The sequence below is a fragment of the Eriocheir sinensis genome, chromosome 59, assembly GCF_024679095.1.
Source record: "Eriocheir sinensis breed Jianghai 21 chromosome 59, ASM2467909v1, whole genome shotgun sequence".
NCBI classification, from domain to species: domain Eukaryota; kingdom Metazoa; phylum Arthropoda; class Malacostraca; order Decapoda; family Varunidae; genus Eriocheir; species Eriocheir sinensis.
Window position 1 is genome coordinate 3,306,558 of NC_066567.1, and position 25,366 is coordinate 3,331,923.

The 25,366-nt window shown below is 42.1% G+C and overlaps 2 protein-coding genes and 1 long non-coding RNA gene across 10 annotated transcripts in view; 2 read left to right on the forward strand and 1 right to left on the reverse strand.

Annotated features, from left to right (window-relative positions):
• LOC126985380 (uncharacterized) overlaps nucleotides 1-25,366 on the forward strand; it is a 97,023-nt gene that overhangs the window by 55,595 nt on the left and 16,062 nt on the right. For 7 of the 8 annotated variants that reach the window (XM_050840178.1, XM_050840174.1, XM_050840176.1 and 4 more), the window contains one exon: nucleotides 9,533-12,844. The gene's annotated coding sequence lies outside the window, so the exon portion shown is untranslated. Of the gene's footprint in view, nucleotides 1-9,532; nucleotides 12,845-25,366 lie in introns of those variants that run through there. The other variant, XM_050840172.1, reaches the window with a different exon arrangement.
• Nucleotides 262-12,844, forward strand: LOC126985383 (uncharacterized). The gene is made up of 7 exons (XM_050840188.1): nucleotides 262-397; nucleotides 1,813-1,852; nucleotides 2,218-2,533; nucleotides 3,869-4,230; nucleotides 5,806-5,932; nucleotides 6,147-6,266; nucleotides 8,463-12,844. The coding sequence occupies exons 2-7, from the start codon at nucleotides 1,821-1,823 to the stop codon at nucleotides 8,589-8,591; spliced, it is 1,086 nt and encodes a 361-aa protein (XP_050696145.1). The 5' UTR covers nucleotides 262-397; nucleotides 1,813-1,820; the 3' UTR covers nucleotides 8,592-12,844.
• Nucleotides 9,317-16,973, reverse strand: LOC126985387 (uncharacterized). The gene is made up of 2 exons (XR_007738661.1): nucleotides 15,339-16,973; nucleotides 9,317-15,269 (listed from the first exon to the last, which is right to left on the reverse strand). It is a non-coding gene; the product is annotated as an uncharacterized LOC126985387 (long non-coding RNA).

Consider the following 25,366-nt stretch of genomic DNA (forward strand, 5'->3'; position numbering starts at 1 on the left):
GGAAATTCGTAAGGTGGTGCAAAATGCCCCACCGTCCCCCTCGGCTGGCAACACCGGTACCAAGGAGACTATAGGGCTTTTATATCTATCGTAACTGAAAATGTATTGACCCCCAGCCTTATGTATAACAACAAAACCTGTAGGGTTACGCATAAGACTATAATTAGTATGTCACTCTACATAGTGGGGAAGAAGAGGGGGGGAGATGCTTGCTTACGTATAGGGAATTGCAGATACGTTTGTGAAGCCTCAAGCCCCGCCCACCGCTGCAGCGCGCGAAGGGAGGGGAGGAGCGCGAGCCGTGGCACAGCACAGTAAAGATTTGAGAGTGATAGAAGAAGGACGTGTGGTCAAGATCACTGAGCTCTTTGGGATCGACTCTAAAACATTGAATCAAGTAAGTAAACTTCAACAGTTAAACAGAAGTCGTGGCACTCATGGTCTTATTCACGCTCGCTCTTACTTGTTTTAGTTGATGGGATGATGGAGTAGTATTCTGCCCGGTATTACTTTGCTTTATCGTCGCCTTTCAAGAAAATTTACAAAGAATGGAGACGTATTAAAGAACATGATGAGAATGTTATATCACCTCGACGCCTACCACCTGCCCGTGTGTGTGTACGTGTGTGTGTGTACCAAACCCTCAAGCACCACACCACCACAGGAAGCACTGCCACCGCTAACCTACCGTCGTGCCCTTCCCCTGTCCGAAGTTTTCTCCGGGGAAAATTTATCCTAAGCCAGCAGTATCCCCCGGGGGGGGGGGGGGGGAATAGTGTGCGAACCAGCGGGGCCGCGGGCGGTGGAGTAGCCCATTGGGAAGAAACGTGGAAAACACAGGAGGGTCGAGGGGGGCGAAGTCCCCTCCCACTCCCTTTTGGAGGTTCATGTATATTTCCCAGTTTTTCAGTGACGCTAATAAGGGCGAAGTCACTCTGCTGGTAAGAGCCCTTTGACTTTATACACTGGTCTTCAACACTTGCCGCAGCCGTGCGGGTTCCCTCAAACATTTCATGGCTAATTCCAATAGGCGCACCTAACGTAACCAAATGTGGGGTACAAACTTGGTGGAGGAACTGTTTTTGTGCCTCGAGCGACGGTAGTGAGCTAAAGAGTAGCCTATCCGGATTTTTTGTTTTTATAAATAATCCACGAGATCATAGAGTTAAATAAAAGGTAAAGGTTCAGTATAACTCCGGCGTATTAATTTTGGTCTGTTTTCTTCCAAACCTTCACAAAACCCTTTGCATACATATAATACATTAGTAGAAGGTGGTGGACAAATACCGCCACCTGTTTTAGGTTGGTTAGCGATGGTAGTGAAAAGGCATATACATACATTTGTTTTGTTGGCGGCGGCAGACATTGGGAGGTGAGCAGTGTTGCCAACGATCTGGTTAGCAATGGTACGCTAGGTTAGGTAGATTCTCCCATGTCTGCTTCCAGTGGGCTGTATGGAATGGCACGCTCAGGAGGCAGCTCTAGGGAGGTAAATCGATGTAATTACACCTGTAGCATAATAACAGTCACATTCAGGAGTATTGAAGTTTCCCTGCCTTTCTTTGCTCCATGCTGTGTCTTGTCTCACTGCCTGCTTGCTTCCTGAGTGAGTGACTGAGTCCCCTTGACTTGTCCCTGGCTGCCTCACTCTGACCAACTCACTACTCATTATATAGCCTTTTTTGTACATTTTATATATTCTTTGTAGAAGGTTCTCATGAGCCTTGCCTGTGAACAGAGTATTCTCATGGGAGAAGTTTCCAGAACCAGTACAATGCAGTGGCATAATAACATATTTTTCTTCTATTTCAGTCATCACAATGAACCACAGCTTCGCAAGTCCCATGTTGGGGTGAGTATTCTGTTCATGTGGGATGGAAAGATAGAGGAAATTGCTGGGAGGACAGGGGGGAAGGGTGGCTGAAAGATAAAGAGGAAGAAAGGGAAGATGGATAGGGGGAGTAGATAGAGGTATAGAAAATGTGTAAATTCACCTCTTGGTCTGCTGCGGGTCTCTCTACAGAAAAGCACAGAGCTCGTAGTACCGATCTTTGGGTAGGACTGAGACCACTCACACACAACACACCGCGATAACGAGGTCACAACTCCTTGCCTGACGTCATATACCTACGCACTGCTAGGTGAACAGGGGCTACACGTGAAAGAAGATAAAGTGTGTCCGTCAGTCACCTTAAAAAGAACCCCTTTTCATTTCAGAGACACCTCCAGTATGAGGGAGATTGCTTGCTGGCTGCCTGACGTTGATGAGGACTTGGTTCCTAACGCCTATGCACCTCTTGGAAGTGAGAATATGTCTACTGATCTCATAGCTACTGCAGTAGACTTATATACCTCTGGCAGCAATATCTACAAGCCAGTGGAAGATTGTCATTTTGTGACTGCCCCTCAGCCTGAAGGCAGGGTGCGCAGCGAATCCTCCCTTGATGATATTGAGAAGTTCATCAAAAGGGAAAGGTTGAGGGAGGGGCAGTACCATGAGTTTCGGATCCTGGGAAGTGGCAAGACACATGGGGTGAGTGTTGGCTTTGCTGCCTTTCTCATATTAGAATTATTATTATTATTATTATTATTATTATTATTATTATTATTATTATTATTATTATTATTATTATTGCTATTATTATTATATTATTTTAATCCATGAAAGAGCATCATAGGAAAATAAAACATTTGACAGACCAAAACAAGGTTCCCATGATAAGCAGAGATGTAAACAAACCAGTAACGGAAAGAAGAAATAAATTTAAATAATTAAAAAATAAAACAAAGGTTAAATAATGGCAGAATAATGATGTTAAGAAATAAATAAAGTAATAAATAGTAAATAAATTAGTATGAAATAAATGAAAATGTTAGTTTTATAACTTTTATAAATTCATGATTTTTCTTGTTTTCATATTTTCTTGTTTACTATTTATTATTATATTATTTAATTCCATATATATATATATATATATATATACATATATATATATATATATATGTATATATATATATATATATACACATATATATATATATATATATATATATATATATATATATATATATATATATATATATATATATATATATATATATATATATATATATACATATATTTAGAGAGAGAGAGACCCGTGTACACCTCCCACAGTGACCCGATTGCCGTGTCGTGATTAACCGAATATTCGCCGAATATTCGGGGGACATGTCCCTGAATAGTCTTGGCCATTAAGCAACATGTTGGAGACATGTCCAGTCGGCGACATGTCAGTGACTAATTCGCCAACAAAATTAAAATTTCAATGGTCAAAATTTGGCGACAATTCGCGAACACCGCGAATTGGACGCCGAATTGTCTGGGACATGTCGGCGACGATTCGGCATCCATTTTGCATTCGTGCACATTCAGTGAATGCCCGCGAATTTTTCATGCAACATGAAACTTTCGTGGCGGTCGTGACCAACTGTCAAAAGTCTCACGGTGGACGCAGACATGTCCCCGAACGGCCAGGAACAGGCAAGAAAGATGCTGAACTTGTCCACGACACAGGATGACTTGAATATTCGCGCACATTCGTGAACCGAAATTCAGTAGTGTATTTGGGGCTTAAAGGAAAGCATTTTATTAAGCACATGTACGTGCACTGGCTGTTGGAGGGCTAGGGTTCTATTAAGGTGAGGTCACATTTTGTGGTCAGCTCAGCACAGCAGCACAGCATAGGGATTTACCATATATTATGAAAGCAAAATTTTATTGATTGTTTTTCTTCTATTTGTTTATTTTTGCATTTTTCATCAAATTTACATTTCAATCTTTTCCCTTTGTACTGACATCATAATTAAAATGTCAACCCTTCAACAGATGAAGGATGATCTATTCATTGCCATGCCCAACAAAGACATCCCGATTGAGGTGGTGGGTGCCCAAGGTGGCCATGTGGTGAAAGTTGGGATGCGGTACACAACAGGAGTTCACCACGACACTCCCGTCTTCGCCTGCAAGACTCATGATGACAATGATGAAGCAGGCTTTCCCTTCCACGTCCCCAAACTCCATGCGGTGAAGCTAAAAGACCAAGGCCACCCCACTGTAGAGATTCCTGTGCCCTACAATGCTTCTGATGAGGGCAACTTCACTTTTTCAGTTGTGTTTTGGTGCTTAAACTCATGTCACCGGAAGTATGGCAAGGGACAAGAAATGATCCTGAAGCTGTGTGATGTGCAGTAAGTATATGAGTGTGGCAAAGCTGAGAGAGAGAGAGAGAGAGAGAGAGAGAGAGAGAGAGAGAGAGAGAGAGAGAGAGAGAGAGAGAGACTAAAATTCACTACAAAGTAGATTCCTGAATTTTATAGTCAACTAAAATTAATAAAAAGAGAAGGAGGTCAGTATTTAAGTGAATCTGAAGTAAACAATAAAGTTTAAAGTGTGGACAATATAGTCATTCTCTGACAGTCATGTTTATGAAAATTTACCGAGGTGTTCAGACTATGCAGCCCCAATGCTTCAGACTTAGTGGCCTGGCATGATTTTTAAGCAAAAAAATTAAGTAAAAAAGTATTTATTTCCTTCACTAATGGAACGAGGTATAAACAAATAGAAAGTATAAACTTACAGCTGTAGGTTTGGTTAATTAGTGAAATACGTATAGTAAACCTTCCATAAATTGGACCTCTATATTTTGGATATCGGCTGTATGAAACTGATATGGGGTTCTGAACACATTCGTAAATCGGTCTAAATTCCAGGATATACAGCGCCTGTCCGGATAACTTCGGGATGAATGTTCTAAATCAGTCAAAGATAGTTTAAGGCTAGGAATTTGGTGCAAGTCTGGACCGCGTCATTTCAAAACAAAGGCTGCCTGCTTCACGTCCCTCATGAACCCTTGCGGTGCAAGGCAAGGAATAGCTGAATTATTTTTTTAAATTCAACAGTGGTTTAGATTTGTGTGCACCAGATGCAACTTGTAACTTTTTCACCCAAAACTAGCTTATCTGACACTCATGGCACCTCAAACTTTTCAGTTCCATGCTTTGTTTACAACTGCACCCCTCACCCAAGGCCTTCACCTTCCCGTAGCAGAAGACAGTATTCCAGAGCCATATAAATTTATAGCTGTGTGGTCCACCTCTATTCCAGCAAGAATTAATCAGAATTGCTGTTACACTCTGGAGCAGCCTTGATTGGCTTTGCACAATTTTTTTTTTTTTTGTTTTTTTTTTTTTTTAGGGATATTTCGAATGCTCTGTTATTTTTTATGTCTTCCCCCAAATAGTTCAATTTATGGACGGTTTACTGTAATCTACAGTGTGATCAGGTGATATGATATTCTCAGGTTTTCATTTTACAAGTTCTTTCTTATTCGTCCATAGTACAATTTTTTTCAAAGAAAAAAAATAGAATTGAATGAAATTTGTATAATTATTACAATATTATTGTAATATTAATAATTTTCATCATTATTATTGTTATTATTTCTATTATTATTTGTAGTCCTAGTAGTAGTAGTAACAGAGGTAGTATTGCAATGACCTGACACACTGATAAAGACTACAAAAGCCTTAAGCCTGAAAGGCATCCTGTGGCTTGACACTAGAGTGTCCATCTCATGTTCAGCCTTTAGGGGCCCGGGTTTGAATCTTGGGCGGATTGTTGGCAAAAGATTTTTCTCCAGAAGTGATCAGTATTTCATTTGCTTTGAGAGGAGACCCACATGTATGACAGTGGTAGTAGTAGTAGTAGTAGTTCCTTGACTTCTTAACCTTCATTAATTGTCTTTTTTTTTTTCTCTCTGACAGCGATAATTTGCTGACGGAAGCTCGTATCAAATTGAGAATTTGTAAAAATGTTAATCGTGACAAGAATCTGGAAGGCCAGAGCCCAAAACAAGGGAAGAAGAAGCGCTCTTCTGGAGGGAAAGCAAAGGTATGTGTGTGTATATGAGTACATGTCTTGTCTAATATGTGACCAAGAAGCTTGTTATTTACTTATACATTAATTTATTAATTTATTGATGTATTATAGATTTATTCAGTGTCACATTTCCAGTGAGTGTAAGTAGTTTTAAAGTAAAAAAATTATCTTCAGTTTGAAAAAGATAACTATAGCCAAGTGTAAAGTGTGCCTTTCCCACACACAGGGGCCAGCACTGAAGAGAGTAAAGCAGGAAATGCAGGAGGAAGGTGAGGGAATGCAAGCAGGAGAGGCAGAAACACCTGCACCACTCCCATCGTTGTCTCCCCACGAGGCTAAGCTTCAGGTAAGGCTGATTGGGGATGGGAGCAAATGTGGGCCAGGTGTGGGGGTGGTCAACATCAGCCTGAGATCTAACAGCTGTTTGCTTTAAAAATTTTATGACTTGACTCCTGCTATAGTTTTCCATATATATAGAATCCATTTTAGAGCATTACTATCTCATCATCAAATAAACACACACACACACACACACACACACATGGCCCGGTAGCTCAGGGGTAGAGCGTCTGGCTCACAACCAGAAGGACCGGGGTTCAATTCCCCGGCCGGGTGAAGATAAGTTGGGTTTATCATCTTTCATGTGTAGCCCCTGTTCACCTAGCAGTGAGTAGGTACGCAACGTCAGGCAAGGATTTGTGACCTTGTTGTCGCGGTGTGTTGTGTGTGAGTGGTCTCAGTCCAACCCAAAGATCGGTACTATGAGCTCTGCTCTTCCATAGGGGAACGGCTGGCTGTCTCGAGAGAGACCCGCAGCAGACCAAGAGGTTAATTACACACACACACACACACACACACACACTAACAAAAAGAGAAAAAAGGAAAAAAAAAACCTGAATGGATCATCAGTTTGGCTTCAGGAGAGAAGTGTCACAAACCTGCTGAGTCTCTATACAAGGGCAATCAATGTGTAATAGGAGCGAGAATGGTGGGGTGGCCTGTTTGTATCTGGGTCTGAAAAAAATACTTTAATAAGGTTCCACAGAGGCGTCTTTTATGGAAAATGGAAAAAAAAGACCGAGGGGAAACTTCTGAAGTGGATGGAGGACTGTCTGAGAGATAGACAGATGAGGATCATAATATTGTGATGGACCAGAGTAACAAATGGAGTACCACAGTGAGCAGTGTTGGCCCAAGGATATTCTTGATTTACATAAATGACATGGTGGGAGGGGTAAATAGCTACACTTGGAACATAACGTGAAGAAATGTAAAGTTCTTGAAGTGGGAAACCGAGTTATCTGGAATTATGAAATAAAGAGCAATCAAATTAAGAAGGCACTAGAGGACAAAAATGTAGGTGTTACATTCCAGAACAGCTTTTCCCCAAAGAAACGCATGAGGAAGATTACAAGAGAAACATGTAAGCTAACCATGATTAAGGTGGCATTGCACTACATGGATGGGGATATGATGAGGCTTGTCCTGCCAGTGATTCAACCAGGAGTGGAATATGCAGCAACTGTGTCTCCACACAGAAAGAAAATCAAGAAGAGAGGAAGAATCCAGAGAGCATTGACAAAATTAGTACCAAGCTTGAGGGACATGGCATATGAGGAGGAAATGAAAAGATTGTGTTTTCCTACCATGGAGGAGAGAAGAAAAAGAGGAGATCTGACTGCAGTGTGCAGGGCAGTGAAGGAAATGGACATGATTAACAGGGATGACCTGTTAGAATGGGACACCAGAAATACAAAAGGTTGCAGAAAGAATTTGAGGAAGACAAGGTTCGTGAGAGATATTGAGAAGCACAGCTTTCCTCATAGATCCATTGACACCTGGAATGACTTAAAAAAGGAGATAGTTCAAGCCAAAGCTATTAATGCATTTAAACCTAAACTCAATAAACTGAGCTTTGGAGATGGGACCCCATGAGTGTAGTTTGATTCCTGTATACCACAGTAAGGTAAACACAACTAGCTAAACACACACACACACACACACACACACACACACACACACACACACACACACACACACACACACACTCATACACTCATACACTCATACACAATGAGGAGTTACTACTAAGAGAAGGAAGAAACACCAGCAACACATGAGGACACAGTAAAAAATTGAGAAAAGGAAGCTGCTTGAGAGACAAAGAAATGTAGCTTCCTGCAAAGAAACAGAGATTTGTAACAGACTAAGTGAGTGTAGTATCGGCAAAGAATGTGCACAACTTTAAGGAAAAGCTGAACAAATACAAATATGGAGACGGGACCACACAAACGCGTAACCCCAGGCCCTGTAAAACTACAACTAGGTAAACACACACACACACACACATACACACACCAGCTTTTCACCAGAAAACACATACCAGCCATCAAACATACAAACACATTTAGTAGCCCATCACCACACATACCAGTTGATCGCCAAAGAAATACCCCCCACACACACACACACACACACACCAGCCCATCACCAAAGAAACACTTAGTGAAGAGTGAGTTATGTGTTGTCTCTTGTGTTTCAGATCAGGTGTGACCCTGCTTTAGTTCCCACCTTTAGAGAGCTTGTCAAGGTGCTGAGCCGGGGGGCGTGGATTGAGATGCGGGAGGTGATGGATGGAGCCTCACCAGACCCTCCCCCCAACATGGAGTAATCCAGACACCGTGCTAGGTGGTCGTAATGCATGGCGTGGGATTCTTTTGGACAGTGCAAACTTTTATCCAGGTGGTTGGTGCTCTTCACAGCCTCCCCCAGGAATGTTGCCAAGCAAATTGGTGAACATTCAGATTCATTCATTCAAAAATTGAAAACATTAAAAACCATGTGTTATGAACATTGCACCGGCTGCAGCCACACTGATGAGCCACACCAGCTGTTGAGGGTCCAGCATAGTTTATTGCCGGACATTCTTGGGGCAGACAATCATTTTTTGCAAAGTGTTGAGAATGGCCACACGATCTTGATCTGTCACTGTTTTGGTGAAAATTAGGGACACTTGATGATGATTAATTGATAAGCGCTTTGCATGCAAAGTCTTTGCGGAGCCAGCCAGACCTTCAGCCTCGGCCTGACTGAGAGCAGTAGGATCCTGACTGGAGGTTTGGGGAGCGCCAGTGACCCAGGAAAACTTGTGCAGTCCTAAAGAATCCCATGCCATGCTGCCTCGCCCTGATAACAAGATGTAGCCGCCTGAATGACTTGGGAACAGCGCCCACTAGCAGAGGTGAGGCCGGGGAGGTGGAGGAGACTTGTGGGACCAGTGTGTGGAGGCTGTAGCCAGGGAAAAGAGGGAAGTCAAGCTGTGGTATCCCCTAACACCTGGATATAAGTGGGACAATGGAAGGAACTGTACAGAGGCAAACAGTACTGTGGTCAAAGTGAGAGCACACACACACACACACACACACACACACACACACACACACACACACACACACACACACACACACACACACACACACACACACACTTAAAGCACAAGAAAGCCTCTCCTGACCCATCTGATAACACCAAACACCCTGAGGAACCCACTTGCTCAGGAGACTCATCATCCAGCCACAAAAGACCAGGAATCATGACAGCTTGTACCCTCAGGTCCCACAGTCTCGTGTGTATAACTATTAGCAAACAATGAGTCAACAGAAAGGCTGAAACAAGGAACCACTTCACCTCTGCCTCCCTGGCAAACCACAGTACTCCTGAATGCTGTTTGGCTAGTGGGAGCTGTTTCTGATGCATTATGTTTTATTGTTGAAATGTCATCATGTGTTAAACTCCGTCATCAACTTGCTTTACGTTCTAACGCGTTGGGTGGAAAGACTGTGACATGACATTATTCAAACGAGACACCATGAGGAAGGTAAACAACCTCCACTGCCAAGGCTTGACATCTCCAGGCAGTGTCGAGCTCTGCATCCAGCACTCCTCGTAAGACTGAAGTTGTGTGTTGTTCAGTGCAACATGCTGTTGCAATTTGAAAGATGAAAATTCAACTAGGCAAAATCTTCATATGATGTAATACCAGTGAATAATATATCCATGAAAAATGACATCAGATAAGATTCCTTCATGAGTGTTTGAATAAGGTTTGACTCAAGCTTGAAGCCCTGATTTTGCTATTATGTTATATACGTACATGTAGAAGAGGTGGGTTGCTTGCTGCTCCAAGACACTGATGCTTTCCAGAAGTGAGCAGCAAAAAGCACCGAGGTGGGCGGTGAAGAACTGGAAGGCAGGCAGTTACCAGGGGGACAAACATTAATTAATTTTGGTCATGGTAGAAGTGGTTCAAAGTGACACATCACTTACAGAGTCAGTGGCTGTTCTTTGAGCACTTGTGCCTTGCCTCCCTGAGTCGTCTTCAAGCTAAGCCCACCACCTCTAAACACTTTTCAGTGGAAAACAGTATAAAAATGTCATGTTGCAAAGTAGAGCATTGTGGCCATGCCATGCCTGTGCCACACCACTGCCCAGGAACAGTGTGTGTGCAAGGCATTGACCACTCTACAGTTCAGTGGCCTGAATTTTGTGTGGCAATCTTGGAACAGAGGCTAAATAATCCTAGAATTTAAGGATTATTTCTAACTTATCAACTGATTTTGTGATAAGTAGATCAGTCTCACCCAGTTCTTTGAACTCCATAAGATGGAGTTCAAAGAATTGTGTTGTGGGCAGCAGTGGCTGTCCCTCTACCCTCTATATGAGGTGCAAGTCACATTCTTCCTTGGAGCAGATGTGTCAGGCATTGATGGCCTGTCTTGAGTCTGTATTTTCAGTGTTCTGCTGCCCTTGAAGTTATTTAATAACATTGCTCGCTGCCTTGTGTGTTCGGTGACATTAGTTAAAGGCAAAGATTTCGTGCCCCCTCCTCCCCCAGACAGCAGGAAGGCACCCTTCTGAGACCACTGGTGTGTGGCTCTGTTGGCTTATTCCTGGTGGCAGCATTGGCTGCATCGTGCCAGCCTTGCCTGTACTGCTGTCGTGGGTGCAGCGTGCCGGGCTTGTGGTGAGGCAGTGCCACGTTACGGCCCGGGAGGATGTGGAGACTCTCCTCGGGTGTCTGAGCACTGAAGCTTGGCACCTGTTGCAGTGACAGGAAGGTCAGCTAGACCTACTAGCTCTAGTTATGATTGAACTAATGGATTTCTGAACCTTTACTAGAGAGCACAGAAACAGAACCGTCAATTCAGCTCTGTGTTGGTGTAAATGTAAACAGTTCCTTGCTTTGGCTTCCTCCCTTCCTTGTGTTGGGGAAGCAGATCAGCTTCTGTAGTGGTACTGAATACCCTACACCTTAGGCTCTGTGATGTAGTCTGTTGAAGTTATAATGTGTAAAACTTAACCAGTGTTTTTCTCTTAGTTAGGGTCAGTGCTGCTGGGATAGGATGCTGTGCTCAGATGGTTAGCTGAGGTCTTAACATGAACCTCCCATGAAGTCATGCAGTTTGCAACTGTTGACATCTTCACCTCAGTTTATGAAGATTTTTCACTTCTTAAAAAATATAAAATAGTCACTCCAAACTTTTGTGACAATTAAATGAATGTAAAGAATTTTTATCAACAGAATGCAAAAAAAAAGTGGGGGAAAAATATATGGCAACCCCTTAAGATGCAAGAATTATGATGTAGACAGTTTGTCAGAGCGACTCGTCTGTCCATACTCTGATGACTTCTCTCTCCTATTATTTTCATCACTAATGACCACAAATGCACCCTGCAGGGGTGTGTTTGGCTATATGCTGTTATAAAACGTTTAGGAAAGTAAAATTCTATATTGTATTTGTGTACACTTTAGGGTTAATTTATGACAATGGCTACACTTGAAAACCCTTCTCACAAAACCCCAACTTTGGGCCGGGAGGGAGCTATCATGCTGAGGCGCTGACCACCAGCATCAGTTTGTGGTGACTGTTGTGCAAGAGCTGAATGGAATCAGTGTGTGTCATCTGCAACTTGCTCATTGCATTCTGAGTGTTATTGAAAGGGCCAGAGTTTCATTGATCAGAATTATACGAAAGTAAAAAGTGATTTAAATACAATTTATACAGAAAAGTGCCATTTGCATTATGATCATTTGATTCTGAATCAGTTTAGCAAGCCAAACTCATTAATCAAAATTTCTTTAAAATAATAACCCTAATTTATATTTAAATGTTATCTGCAACAAGCTAATTTAAATTTGAGTTTATTGAGAGGGCCAAACCTTTTCCTTAATTAGTTTAAACTACCTGAAAGTAAAAAATCTGAAGCATCATAATTCATACAGAAAATGTGCAGCAAGTTTAACTTCCCTCAACTTTATATTCTCTTAAGCCGAAATGCAAAGTCTTCATGGCATTAGTAGGATTTCACTTAGACTGAAGGACAGACAACCCTCTCTGGACCATGGGGTCTGAGTGTCTGTGTGTCTGCGTAAATCTATGTGAATCAGGCTTCTAAAGTAGTTTTGACTGAACATCACGGCTACCAGTCAGCACTTAAGAGTTGAAGAACACAGAAAATTCCTTCCCCATATTTTATTGCTGCACTGCGGGTAACAAGAACCCTTCAAAGTCCTGAGCCAGGAGCTAACAAGATAAGAGCAAAGCAGAGGATATTAACTATATAAGACACTCCCTAGAAATACATAACTACGCTTGCTGTGCTGACTCTAGCAGGCACTGTGCAGATTCAGGACTCCGGAGAGGTGTGGCCTAACCTCTGTCAACTCAAAATGGAATGAGCTTGGTATGAGAAAGGAATTGCTTGTGTGCACTTCATGATATGTATGGTTGCATAGATATATCATTCCAGTTCTAGCACTTCTTAATTTACACTTAATATTTGAATTGCTTATTTTAGCTTAACTGTAAGATGCATGTTACCTTTGCATTACAGCAATAGATTAATAAAAAAGCTTTTATTGTCTTCATCACGTGTTATTTACCGATCAAGTAATTTTAACAGTTCCAGGAGGTTAGTGTATCAAAAATATATTCAGTGAAATTTTGAGATCGGTCTATAGTCTTTAGACTCTCTTGAGCCTTGTGGCTTGGCCCGGGGATCGACAATAAATGTAATACAACGGCTGACAAACGTTCAGACAGTTGTGTTCAGAAGCCTAGCTGCTGTGGTATACAAGTTTTTTTTCCGTTTGGGATAATTTTTTAATTCTGTAAGAATTTTTGACATCCCACATAGCAGTAGCGAATAGCTATTAATTACCGGGCAGAGCAAGTTGAATCATAATTGAGGTAAGCTTTTAGGTTAATCCGATGCTGATTAAATTTGCCATTGGACTGACAGACATTTATAAACCATAAATTAAGTTCTACTACGTTGAGACAATAATACCAGAATAGTATTTTATATTTAAATTCTGTACAAACCTTTAGCTAGTCACCTATTATTAAGCCAAAAACTAGGAGGAAGCGGTGTGAGTGTCTGGACCACAGAGCTATAGATATAGATGGTTCCTAGAGCCTGGATTTAGAAGTAACTGGCGGCCATCTTAAGGTGACTGATGGCGAGACATAAATTTAACATCAAATAGTTATGTCTGGTACAAGTTACCAGCGCCTCGGCGATCCTCTGTCAGATAGACTTGTTATTTTCTTGTTCATTTTTTACCCCCTGATTATTGTTACTTTGGTACATGTCATACACCATCTGAATCGGAAAAAAAATGTGCTGCATTTGAAACTAAACGAAAATCTAATACAATAAAAGTACATTAATGACAAGGAGTTGAAGCAAAAATGGTGAACAAAAATGTTTATACACTACCATATTTTTTTCTCATTATTTTATTGTAGGTATAATTAAGTGCAATAAATTTGTGATCATGATATGCAGCAATGTCTCATCAACACGATGATCGGTTCAGTTTTCTAAAATATCATAATGGTGGCTAGCTAATAGTGATTAAGTGTAAACATGTGGAATCATGGAAAGGTCGCCAATCCGTCACCTTATGGCGGCCGACCACAGAGTTTACAGGCAGGAACAGTGGCTTCACCTCTCACCGTGGCGAGAGATTGGAGTTGAACCACTGATCTCTAATATACTGGATTGGTTGACTCCGTGCAAATCTTGAACCCCGCAGCCGCCATCTTAAAATTCCCAAGGGCCGAGGCATATGTGTAAAAACAAATCTGCATTAACGCTCGCTGAGTGGCAGTAGCACGTGGTAAAACACTTCATTACGAAGTTATTAATTTATTGATTTTTTCTATGCCCTAGCTACTAGCTTTTTATTGGTTTATGAAAAAAAATACTCGTTACCTAGTCTCAATATTTCGCACAAAACAATTATTTTCCGCGTTATTTGACTGTTACATCGTCTATAGAAGTTTTGCAGCTGACGTCATCAGTGGGGGTGCGGGGGTAGCGCGGGCCTGCACGGCCATCTTGGTGGTCAGTGGCGGTGGTCACTTATCAAAGCAAACCTTGGTGGCGGCTAAACAAGTGCTCTGTGTGTTCGTCATGGGATACGTATGCTGTGCGGTTGGATGTTCTAACCGACACGGGAGAGATGCTGTGTCATTTTATAGATTTCCAGCGAATCCAGAAGAGCGGGGGAAGTGGATTGCAGCTGTGAGGAGGGAAAACTGGCGGCCGTCTGCTTCATCTCGACTCTGCAGTGCTCATTTTGTCAGAGGTAAATATTGCAGGCAAGACTGATCAGATTATTACATGAGGTAACACTCATTTAGGTATTGCCCCGGGTCCCCTAGCTTATTGTGTGGCGGGGCATGTATGATATGTGTTTCCTTGCAAACTACTTTTTCAGTGGATTGGGAAATAACAAATGTTAGTCATCATGAAATAAAACAAAAATGGAGGTTCTTTTCATATATTTCTTATGGTTACCCATTAGAAGAATTATCCATAGTCAAACACCTCACACGTGCCACACTCGATCGTCGTTAAATTGTCGTCCGATGTGCTGGCGTTGCCCTTTACAATATACTTTGCAATCCCTCTTGGCACTAGTATGATAACTCTATTTCTTGTTTCTTGGTAAACCTTCACAGCTGTGCATGTGTACGGTCTCCACCGACAGCCTGCAAACGATAGCACTCTCTTGACCTTGGATCTTGATCTGTGTTGTTACTGCTTACCGTGACATGGGCGTTCCGTAGACTTATCGCTTGTCACGATCACCAATCACTCGCATTCCATCAACGCCTACCACACACCACAGTATTGTGTCTTGCCGTTACACTTGTCACATCACCACCACCAAACACCCGCATTACCATCAACACCTATTAATACATGTATTTCTTTACACTCATCAACTCGTCATCAAATCGTCACGATCACCAATCACGCGCATTACCATCAACACCTATCAAACACCTGTGTTTTTTGTCGTTACACGTGTCACATCACCGAACACTCGCATCCCCATCAACACCTATCAAACACCTGTGTTTTTTGTCGTTACACTTGTCACATCACCGAACACTCGCATCCCCATCAACACCTATCAAACACCGATGTTTCTCGTCAACGCGTCCGCCGTCCGCCTCATCCTCGCCCTGTGTCCTGGGCCCGCACCGTCTCTTCGCGTTGCCCCTTTCCCAACCCTGGGGTCTCGAGCCTTTATGGGCTCACCAATCGTTTTTCCTGGGGTCGCCAAGACTTCAAAATATCAAACATGGTGTTATTATATTATAATAACACATATACAACTAAACTAGAGGGGTCACGGACATGTCTAGGGGTGCATAATTGGGGTCGCCTGAAAAAAAGGTTGGGAACCACTGTTTTATATATCCACGTTTTGACTTACCGCCATCAGCCCCGCGAGCCCGTGGGGGCGGTAAGGTGGTAAGTAAGAAGACCCTTCACGTCGACTCGATTAATACATTTTCGGTCAAAACCTGTTGACACGAACACACCATCAGAATCACAGAAGCAGGAATACGAAAGTCACTACGTGTTACATCAAAGAGCAATAAATCATTGTTGAGTCACTACATTACATCAAGAGCAATAAAGCACTGTTGAACAATTAACTCGTCATTTAACCCGCACATCAGAATATGGCAAAAGCAAGAGAATTCATTCAGAGAGAGACAACTATAACTCACGTGTCGGGGTCTATTAATCAATTGTGGGTTCTTTGTTGTATGACCCTTAACATTACTATTTATAGTGTAGCAGTAGTAGTAGTGGTAATAGTAGTAGTTGTAGTAGTAGTAGAAGTAGTAGTAGTAGTAGAAGTAGTAGTAGTAGTAGTAGTAGAAGTGGTAGTAGTTGTAGTAGTAGTAGCAGCAAAGATCAAAGCAATGGGGACGAAGAGGAGGAGAAGCGGCGTATAAGGATTGAGGGGATAGATGATGATGATGAGGAGGAGAAGGGGGGTGGACGAGGGCTCAGAGGATAGAGGAATGACAGAACGAGGAATACATAGGAGTGAACTCAGAAACTAATCACATTTCTCGGTACTGGTGTTATCGAACGTGCGATAAGAGCTAGCAGGCTTAGATCCGGTTATGAAGGGCTTATGCTATCAGGGCAGAACTCAAAAACAATGTTAAATACCTACTTAAACTGTTGAAGGCTCGTAAATAATAGACGAGTATATCTGATTAAGAGTTATATAGATGCCTAATGTCTGGGTTTGTAGTCGTAGTCATAGTAGTAGTAGTAGTAGTAGTAGTAGTAGTAGAAGTGGTAGTTGTAGTAGTAGTAGTAGTAGTAGTAGTAGTAGTAGTAGTAGTAAAAGCCACCAACATCTCCAATATGGACTATGAAGCCACAGTGGTGGAGAGTGACATTAGGGTAGGTCGGGAGTGACTGAGTAGGGAAGGAAAGGTAATAGATGATAGGTGATTTAGTGCTAGGTAGTATTAGTAATATGGTTGGATGCCACAGTCATTAGCGAACTGAGTTGGGGCTAACGACCTCCAAGCTATGGAGCCCTCCATGATTATGTGTCGGGAAAATAAACATGGGTGGAGGTATCATTTATGTAGTAGTAAAAAAAAAAAGAAAAAAAAATGGTTATAGTAGTAGTAGTAGTAGTAGTAGTGGTGGTGGTTATAGTAGTAGTAGTAGTAGTAGTTGTAATAGTAGATGTTGTCGAAGTGGTGGTGGTGGTGGTGGTGGTTGGTAATAACAACAACAACAACAACAACAACAACAACAACAATAACAACAATAATAATAGTAATAACAACAGGGATTCCCACTTCCGATAAAACTCTGAAGCTGAATGAATCGTGAGCACTTTCCACCCTTCCTGTGTGTGTGTGTGTGTGTCTGTGGTGATATCCTTCTTCCCCTCGCCCCGGGCTGTGGGCTGTGATCAAGGCTGGCAGTACTGTACGGTACGGAATTTGTATTCCGTACCATTATCGTACCCCCAGGAAAATATATATACATACATAAAAAATGTGAAAAAATAATTAAGGTACCTCAATAAACTTGAAAAGGCACTTTCACAAAGTGACTATACATGTTTTAGGCCTCCTAAATATAGCCTACCAGGCGCTAATGGGCAAGAACGTAAAGAAAAAAATCTTTAAGCCTGTGGTACGGTACGGTTCGGAATTTAGCTAAATTTTCCGTACCTGTATCATACCGTACCGTACATTAGGAAAAAATATCGTACCGTAATTCCGTACCGTACTTTTTATTAAAATTTCAACCGTACCGTACCGTATTCCGTACCGTACTGTACCGAAGTGCCAGCCTTGGCTGTGACTCACTCGGGGAAATCTGCCTAAAGGTAAACCATAAGCCAATGGCAACACCAAAAGAGATGGAAAACACTACATGAATCACGCACTTGAAGAGAGAGGGAATCAGGAAGAGGAATGAAGGAAGGGAGAAGGAGGTAAGTAGGGACAGAGGACGAGGACGGGTGAGACGAGAGAACAGAGAGGAACAAAATGAAGGAAAGAATGAAGAAGAGAGAAAGGAAAGGAAGAAGGGTAGAAAGGGATAGGGAACAGTAAAGAAGGAGGGAAGTGTAAGAAGGAATTTAGGAGAAGGAAGGAAAGATAAATGGGTAAGAAAGGAGACAAAAAGGGTATGAAAGGAATTAAGGAAGAGGGGAAAGAAGAATAAATAGGGGAAGAAGGAGGAAGGTGAAGGAAGGAACTGAGGAAGGAGGAAGGGAACGAATAGGAAGGATAGGAGAAAAAAAGAGGGATGAAGGGAACTAAGGAAAGAAGGGAAGAAAGGAGAAAAAAGGGATAGAGAGAGTAGGAAGAAGAAAAGATAAATGGGAAGGAGAGCAGAAGAACGAAAAAGGGATGGAGGATTATTGAGGAAAGGAAGGAAAGGTGAAAAGGGGAGAAATAAAAGTAGATACAGGAATGAAAGGAATGGAAGGAGGGAGAAGAGGAGAGATAAGAGCATACCACACAAACTCCTTATCACCTTTAGCATTGTCCTGCCCCCCCCCCCCCCTTCCCCTGTGTGTGTGTGTGTGTGTGTGTGCGAAGGCTAAAGGAATTCAAGGTGGGCGGTGTAGTGTAATGATTGCTTGAGTGTGCGTGCGTGTGTGTGTGCGTGTGTGTATGTGTTGCTACAGGTAACCCAAACGCTGATTAGTACTAGGAAGGCTCGATCAGGTGTGGAAGGTAAACGAAAATATGTGCGTATATTATGTGATCCAGTTCTCTCCGGCTTAGGGAATATATTTTGTTTCTTGGCTGTTCGTGATTCTCTCTCTCTCTCTCTCTCTCTCTCTCTCTCTCTCTCTCTCAGCTAATCTTCCAAGTAGGCTAAATCTCTTTCTTCAGCATATATACTTAGCTTTTTTTTCGGCGTAAATCTCTCATATTCACACTAATGCCCAGGGACGGATAAAAAGCGGGTAATACACACACTCTCTCTCTCTCTCTCTCTCTCTCTCTCTCTCTCTCTCTCTCTCTCTCGGAAATGCCTTTGTCACCCGCTGCATGGTGAGTGAGTGCCTGGCGGGAAGTACGGCAATAGCAGCGTTGCCAGATCCGTGTTGCTACCCTGCCAAGGACATGATGCACACCATTTGCTACGTAGTCCTACATTCCTCTCTGCTTTGTATTTCCGTTCATTGTTGGTGGTGGTGTTTATACTGGTTGCTACTGGTTACTGCTGGATATTATTCTTATTATCATCATTATCATGTTTATCATCATCGGTTATTAGTTTCCATTTCCTGCAATTTTTTTCAACATGTTCGTCATCGGCACTGTACCCATTTACCTATTCTCATCCTCCTCCTCTTCTTCCTCCCCGTTACTCAAGCCACTGCCAGCTGCATTCTCCCCCCTCCCCTCCTCTCCTTCTCCAACCTGTCTAGACTGCTGCCCCTCACCCCTTGCCTCCCCCCTCACCCTCTCCCCACACCGTGTATGCCTCCCTCTCCTCCTACGCCACCTCCTCCTCCACTAAGGAAACGTGGCCAATAGGAAGCAGGGAAAACGTTTTGCACATCCCCCTTCCCCCGCCTCTCTCTCTCTCTCTGCGGTTGCACCACTTATTGCGTAAGAGAAAAGAGAAGAGAAAGGAAAGAAAGGGAGATAGAAAAAGGGAAGAAAAGAGAGAGAGAGAGAGAGAGAGAGAGAGAGAGAGAGAGAGAGAGAGAAAGTACTACGTAGTTGGTAGATGAGGGATAAAAAAAAGAGGGAGGAGGCAGAGGTGAGGGTCAAGAGAAGAAGGCCTAACCAAGCAATGACTTCTGACCTTCATGGCTCTTAACGACCTTCATGGCTTTTAACTAACCCTCACCCCCTGCCCCATTTCCTCTCCCTGTCCCTCGATCCTGTACTCCCTCTTCCTCTGCCCTTTATTATCTCCTGTTGTCCACTCTTCCTCTCGTCATGCTAACATTTTTCTTCTTTACTCAATTCTGCTTTGTTTATTTTTTGTTTACATGATTCTGGTGCCTTTCCTTCCTCTTCCTCTGGCCTTTATTATCTCCTGCTGTCCCTTCCTTATTCTCTTCCTCCCCGTCATGCTTACGTTTGTTTTCTTCTATTGGATTATTCTGCTGTAATTCTTTTTGTCTGTTTACTTGATTCTGACTCCTTTTCCCCTCTTCCTCTGTTCTTTATTATCTCCTGCTGTCCCTCCTTCCTCTTCGTCATTTCTGCTTTCCTTTTCTACTTGTTTCTGCTTTCTGCTTCTCTCCTACCCTTCATCTCCCTTTTGCTCTTCTATTTTTATCTCCCTTCCCTGGTCTTTCTTATTTCCACTCCTCCCTTTTCTTTCTCTGTTTTACTCCTTTCGTTATTTCATATGCCTTTCCTTCTTCACTTCCCTCTTTTCCCTCCTCTCTTTTTTCTTTTCTCTATTCCCAATGTTTTTCCTCCTTCACTTCCTTCTTTCCCCTCTCCTCTTTTCATCCTCTGCTCTTGTTTCATCTCCTACCTCTTTACTTCCTTCTTTCCCTTCATCTTAGCACTATTTTCTCCCTCCCCCGGGCAACACCCCCTCCCCCACTGCTGACCTCTATCCGCTTTCAAGGACGCTGACGTCAGAACGATGCGACTGAATTACAAGCTCTTCCCAGAAACATTAATGGTGTGTGAATGGCACCGCTGCGTAATGACTTCCATGTGTGCCAAGCCAGAAGACGCCACGCTCCCGAAATTGACCCCTCTTTCGGTCACCTCTTTTGATTTTTTTTTTTTAGGAGCAGCAAGTAGCGGGCTTTTTTTATTATTGTTTCCTTTTTTTGGGCCCTTGAGCTGTCTCCTTTGTTGTAAAAAATAAAAAAAAGTGCTACCCAGAGTGACTTTGGTGCTACCCAGTTTTCAGTCTTAGAACATCGCATTTAACGATTTCTGTAAGGCTATTACCTCCCCCCCTCCACCCCCGACACTCACAAACATACAAACAGAAATGATGGTGTTCAATCACTTTTTTCATTTTATCCCCGTATTCTAAAACATTTCGGGGCGTACACACTCACATTAGGCTTTCGTAGAGGTTGTGTGTATTGCCATGGGTAGTTTTATGAGCCTAATGGTAGTTTGACAAGGCTTCTGCAGCATTAACGTTAAGACAACTACTGAGAACACGCTTTATTTCCTTGTGGCCTTTGGAAAATTTGTGTTGTGAGAACCTAAAGCGTTTGAGAGTACGGGGTTTAAAACTTGATCAATATATTCAATACGAGTGGAAAGAATATACCAACACTAATGAAGCTGATTTGGATGTCGTAGTTAGATGTCACTGTCGAGCATTTGAGAACGCCGAGTCGATTCTATCTTCGCCCTGCATTAATTAACACCTCACTGGCACGAAGAGGAGTTACGGCAGGTGTGTGGGTGACCTGTCTCATATTCTCAAACGTTTCGGGCCTTGCACACACACACACACACACACACACACACACACACACCATGACAACACGCAAGTACACACTTAGTCATTTCCTGTCACATGCTAGACACGCTGTTGTTAATCTTGGTATGTATGTATGTATGTAGGTAGGTAGGTAGGTAGAAAGGTAGGTAGGTAATGAGGGAAGAAGTGAGGGTAAGGGATATAGAGGTAAGTACTACGTGGGTTAATAGAAGAAAAAAAAAGAAGAAATAAAAAAAAGAGAAAGAAAGAATGGGAAGATAGAAGAAAGTAAAACAAGCAAACAAATAGAGAAGGAAACGAAGTGAGGAAGTCGAAAAGAAGAAAAAGAAATACAATAGATAAAACGATCTCATTTTACACCAACATCGGGGCGGAGAACAAAGTCCCTCTTTATACCTTCCTCCCTCTCCCTCTCCCTCCCTCCTTCCTCCCTCACATCCTTTCAGTGCAAGGAGACCGCTGTTCCCTTCGGTTTTCCCCTCTGAGTGCATCATGTATCAACCCCACCTCCTCTCTCTCTCTCTCTCTCTCTCTCTCTCTCTCTCTCTCTCTCTCTCTCTCTCTCTCTCTCTTCATCAGTCTGCCAGTAGTATCCAACATTGATGACCTAACGTGTGGTCAGCAGAGGCCAGCTGTTTTTAGTCAGCAAGGGTCCAAGGTCAGTCAGTCAGTCAGCTGGGGACGCGTATCTCTCTCTCTCTCTCTCTCTCTCTCTCTCTCTCTCTCTCTCTCTCTCTCTCTCTCTCGTCATTGCTCAACTCTTTCTCTGTTGTCACATCCATTATCTTATCACCATGCTTGGTCTCGTTTTTTTTTTCCTGTTTCTTCATCTTAGTTATATTGTGTTGGTGATTTACTTGTCCACAGTGTTTCCTTAGAAAGAAGGAAATGTGGACAGACTTGAGACATCTTCAAATGAATGTTTACGAGAGGAAATTGAGGTAAGGAATGACATTAAAGAAAAAAACCCCATTTTTATAGTGTGAAACATAATGATAGCTTCCACTAATCCTTACTTGCCCGCTGAGAGAGAGAGAGAGAGAGAGAGAGAGAGAGAGACGTAAACCAAGACATGCTGCCAGGTTGGGTGAACATAATATTTCAGCTTTTTCTTCACGAACTTGTCTCATTTCCATTATCTAATCATTGACGTGTATGATATTTCCAGATAATCTACAGCTGAGAAGGCCAATGAGAATCACGCGACAAAACCGTGAACCAATGATCGAATGATTTGATTGTATGGTTAAAATGACAGTTTAAGTAAGTTTAAATTATATATCTGACCCCCACCCCTTCTCTCTCTCTCTCTCTCTCTCTCTCTCTCTCTCTCTCTCTCTCTCGTTGCTTGCATGGCTAAGATGACATTTTAAGTAAGTTTAAGTTTTCTCTCTCTCTCTCTCTCTCTCTCTCTCTCTCTCTCTCTCTCTCTCTCTCTCTCTCTCTCTCTCTCTCTCTCTCTCGTTGCTTGCATGGCTAAGATGACATTTTAAGTAAGTTTAAGTTTTCTCTCTCTCTCTCTCTCTCTCTCTCTCTCTCTCTCTCTCTGTTAGTCTGCCAGTAATGCCAACACTGAGGTCAGTTGTTTTGATGAGCAAGTGCCCAAGGTCAGTCAGCCAATCAGTCAGTCAGTATGCACGGGGAACCATGGTCGAGATATAGCGCGTATTGAGTAAATGGTAACACTATTAATAAAGAACAAGCGTTATTTCCTTCGATTAACACTCCCGAGGCCTTGGATAAGTCTCTCTCTCTCTCTGCTCCACAAGTGTTATCGTTGTTATTTCCCTCCACTCCCCCTACCTCCTCCTCCTCCCACCCGTCACCCCTTACTCCCCTCCCTCCTCCCACTGGATACTCGCTCCTCCCCCTCCTCCCACCTCATCTCCACACCTCACTCATCCTCCTCCTCCCCGTCCCTCATCCGCTCGAATCATGGTGCAAGTAACTCCCACCCCACCTCCCTCCCCCCTCCTCTCCTATCGGGTACCGCCCCTCCCTCTCCTTTCTCTGCCTCCTTCCCCCACTAGTGCTCATGTGACTGCTCTTCTCACTTATGCTTTCATGTCTGACCTGCTGCGAGTAAAATGATGTAATAATCAAGCTATATCTATGTATAGCTTCTACTACTACTACTAAAACTACTACTGGGGACAGGCCTCTATGTATGGCTATATAGGCCTAATGTCTTGTTTGTTATATGTTGACAGCGATAGTAGAGAAAAAAAAGCAAGCTATCATTTATGTAGTTTATTATTTACTTCGAAACTATGTACGTAAGTCAAGATATGCTTAATCTTATTGATTTTCTTTATAGGCATAAACTTTCTTTAGAGTATGAAATTGTATTTCATGATATATATATATATATATATATATATATATATATATATATATATATATATATATATATATATATATATATATATATATATATATATATATATATTTATATATATATAAATTCTTGGATGGTGTGCTAATAAAGACATGAAAAAAAATCTTCCTTGATTTTCTAATAGGTAAAAACTGATGAAAAGAATTTATTATTTAATTTTATCTCCCTTCTCGGTAGTTGGTACATAGTAGCCTTGTTCGGTACATAAAAGCTGAAACAGTGGTACATAGGAGCCGGTACATAGCAGCCCTGCAATGGTACATATTGGCCAAAGAAGCGGTACAAAGCAGCCGGTACATAGCAGCCCTGCAATGGTACATCTTGGCCAAAGAAACGGTACAAAGCAGCCGGTACATAGCAGCCGATGGTAGGTACATAACAGCTTGAATTCCTGCTACTACTAAGGTCTGAGAGCGGTGATGATTCGGCCACCTTTTAAAAATAGTATTTTTAGAAAAAAAAAAAATTGAAAAGTAGTGTAATTTTCTTATCTCAAAATGTTACTTCATCCTTTGGCTCTTTAGGTTGTTGATATGACACACGTAGCCATTTCCAGTTTTCAGATGTAGGTGATGAAAGACAAGTTTCTAAATCGTCCGCGAACCATCCCCACCCGTGGTGATGGTTCGGCCAGGGTGGGATGGTATGCGGACACTCGTACCTATTACTCGGCATAATATTAATGTAACTTAAATTTGTTTGGCTGATAAACAAGAATATATCTATTACAAGACATTTGTATAAGCACAAAGTATCCTCTCAACCTTTGTAGGAAAAATAAATTTAGACCTAAAAGAAATATCTCAAGAATTTTGGAATGATGGCTTCCTTCTCTTCTCGCAAGCATAATATCTGAATATAAATCAACCAAATTAACCTTTTTATAATTGTTGCAACATCTATATAGTGTTTTAATTGATATAAAATCAATAAAATAATGAATCAACTGTCCGAATCATCACGACTTAAAAATAAATGTACAGTTCACCGTAATAATGTACATTTCGCTACTTGCCATATTCTTGAAGTGAGAGTTTACGATACTCCCTGAAAATATTACATACGAGATGCAAAAAACATAAAATCGAACTTGCAACGAAAATAACAGCTCTGTCCCGAGTGGGCCAAGGCAACAAAGTTTTGCACCTTCACACAAAATCTCGCGGCACTGTCCCATACGTTTTACAATAAATGTGCTGTTCGTACCATCCCACTGTCCGAATCATCACCGCTCTCCCCTACTAATACAACAACTACTACTACTAAACTAAAATATCCCCAGAAGTATTGAACTTTAATTGGCATCCTCTTTCTCTCGCATGTAGAATGTCTGAATGTATATAAACCAAATTAACCTCTTCATAATTGTTATAACGCGTATTATTTAAACTGATATATAATCGAAAAAAGCGTGGATAATCGACAGTCCGAATCACAACCTATATGAAGAAGAAAAAAATGACTGGGTACACAAAAGGCCATCTCTATTATATATAGACAGCCTTGGTACAGACCCCTTGAACACGAACGAAGTATTCGTGTTTTACGTCAATATCTTCGCCATTGTTGCCGCCCGAAGGCGGACAAAGGTTATTAGTGCGCTAAGGCTGAGTATGACTGATTACAAGATGTGTAATGTGGTACATACAATCATAATATAAAGGGCGATGTAGAGGAAGGATAGGGAGGATTGTGGGAGTGAAGATGGGGACTACTGCAAAGCAGGGGTGTGA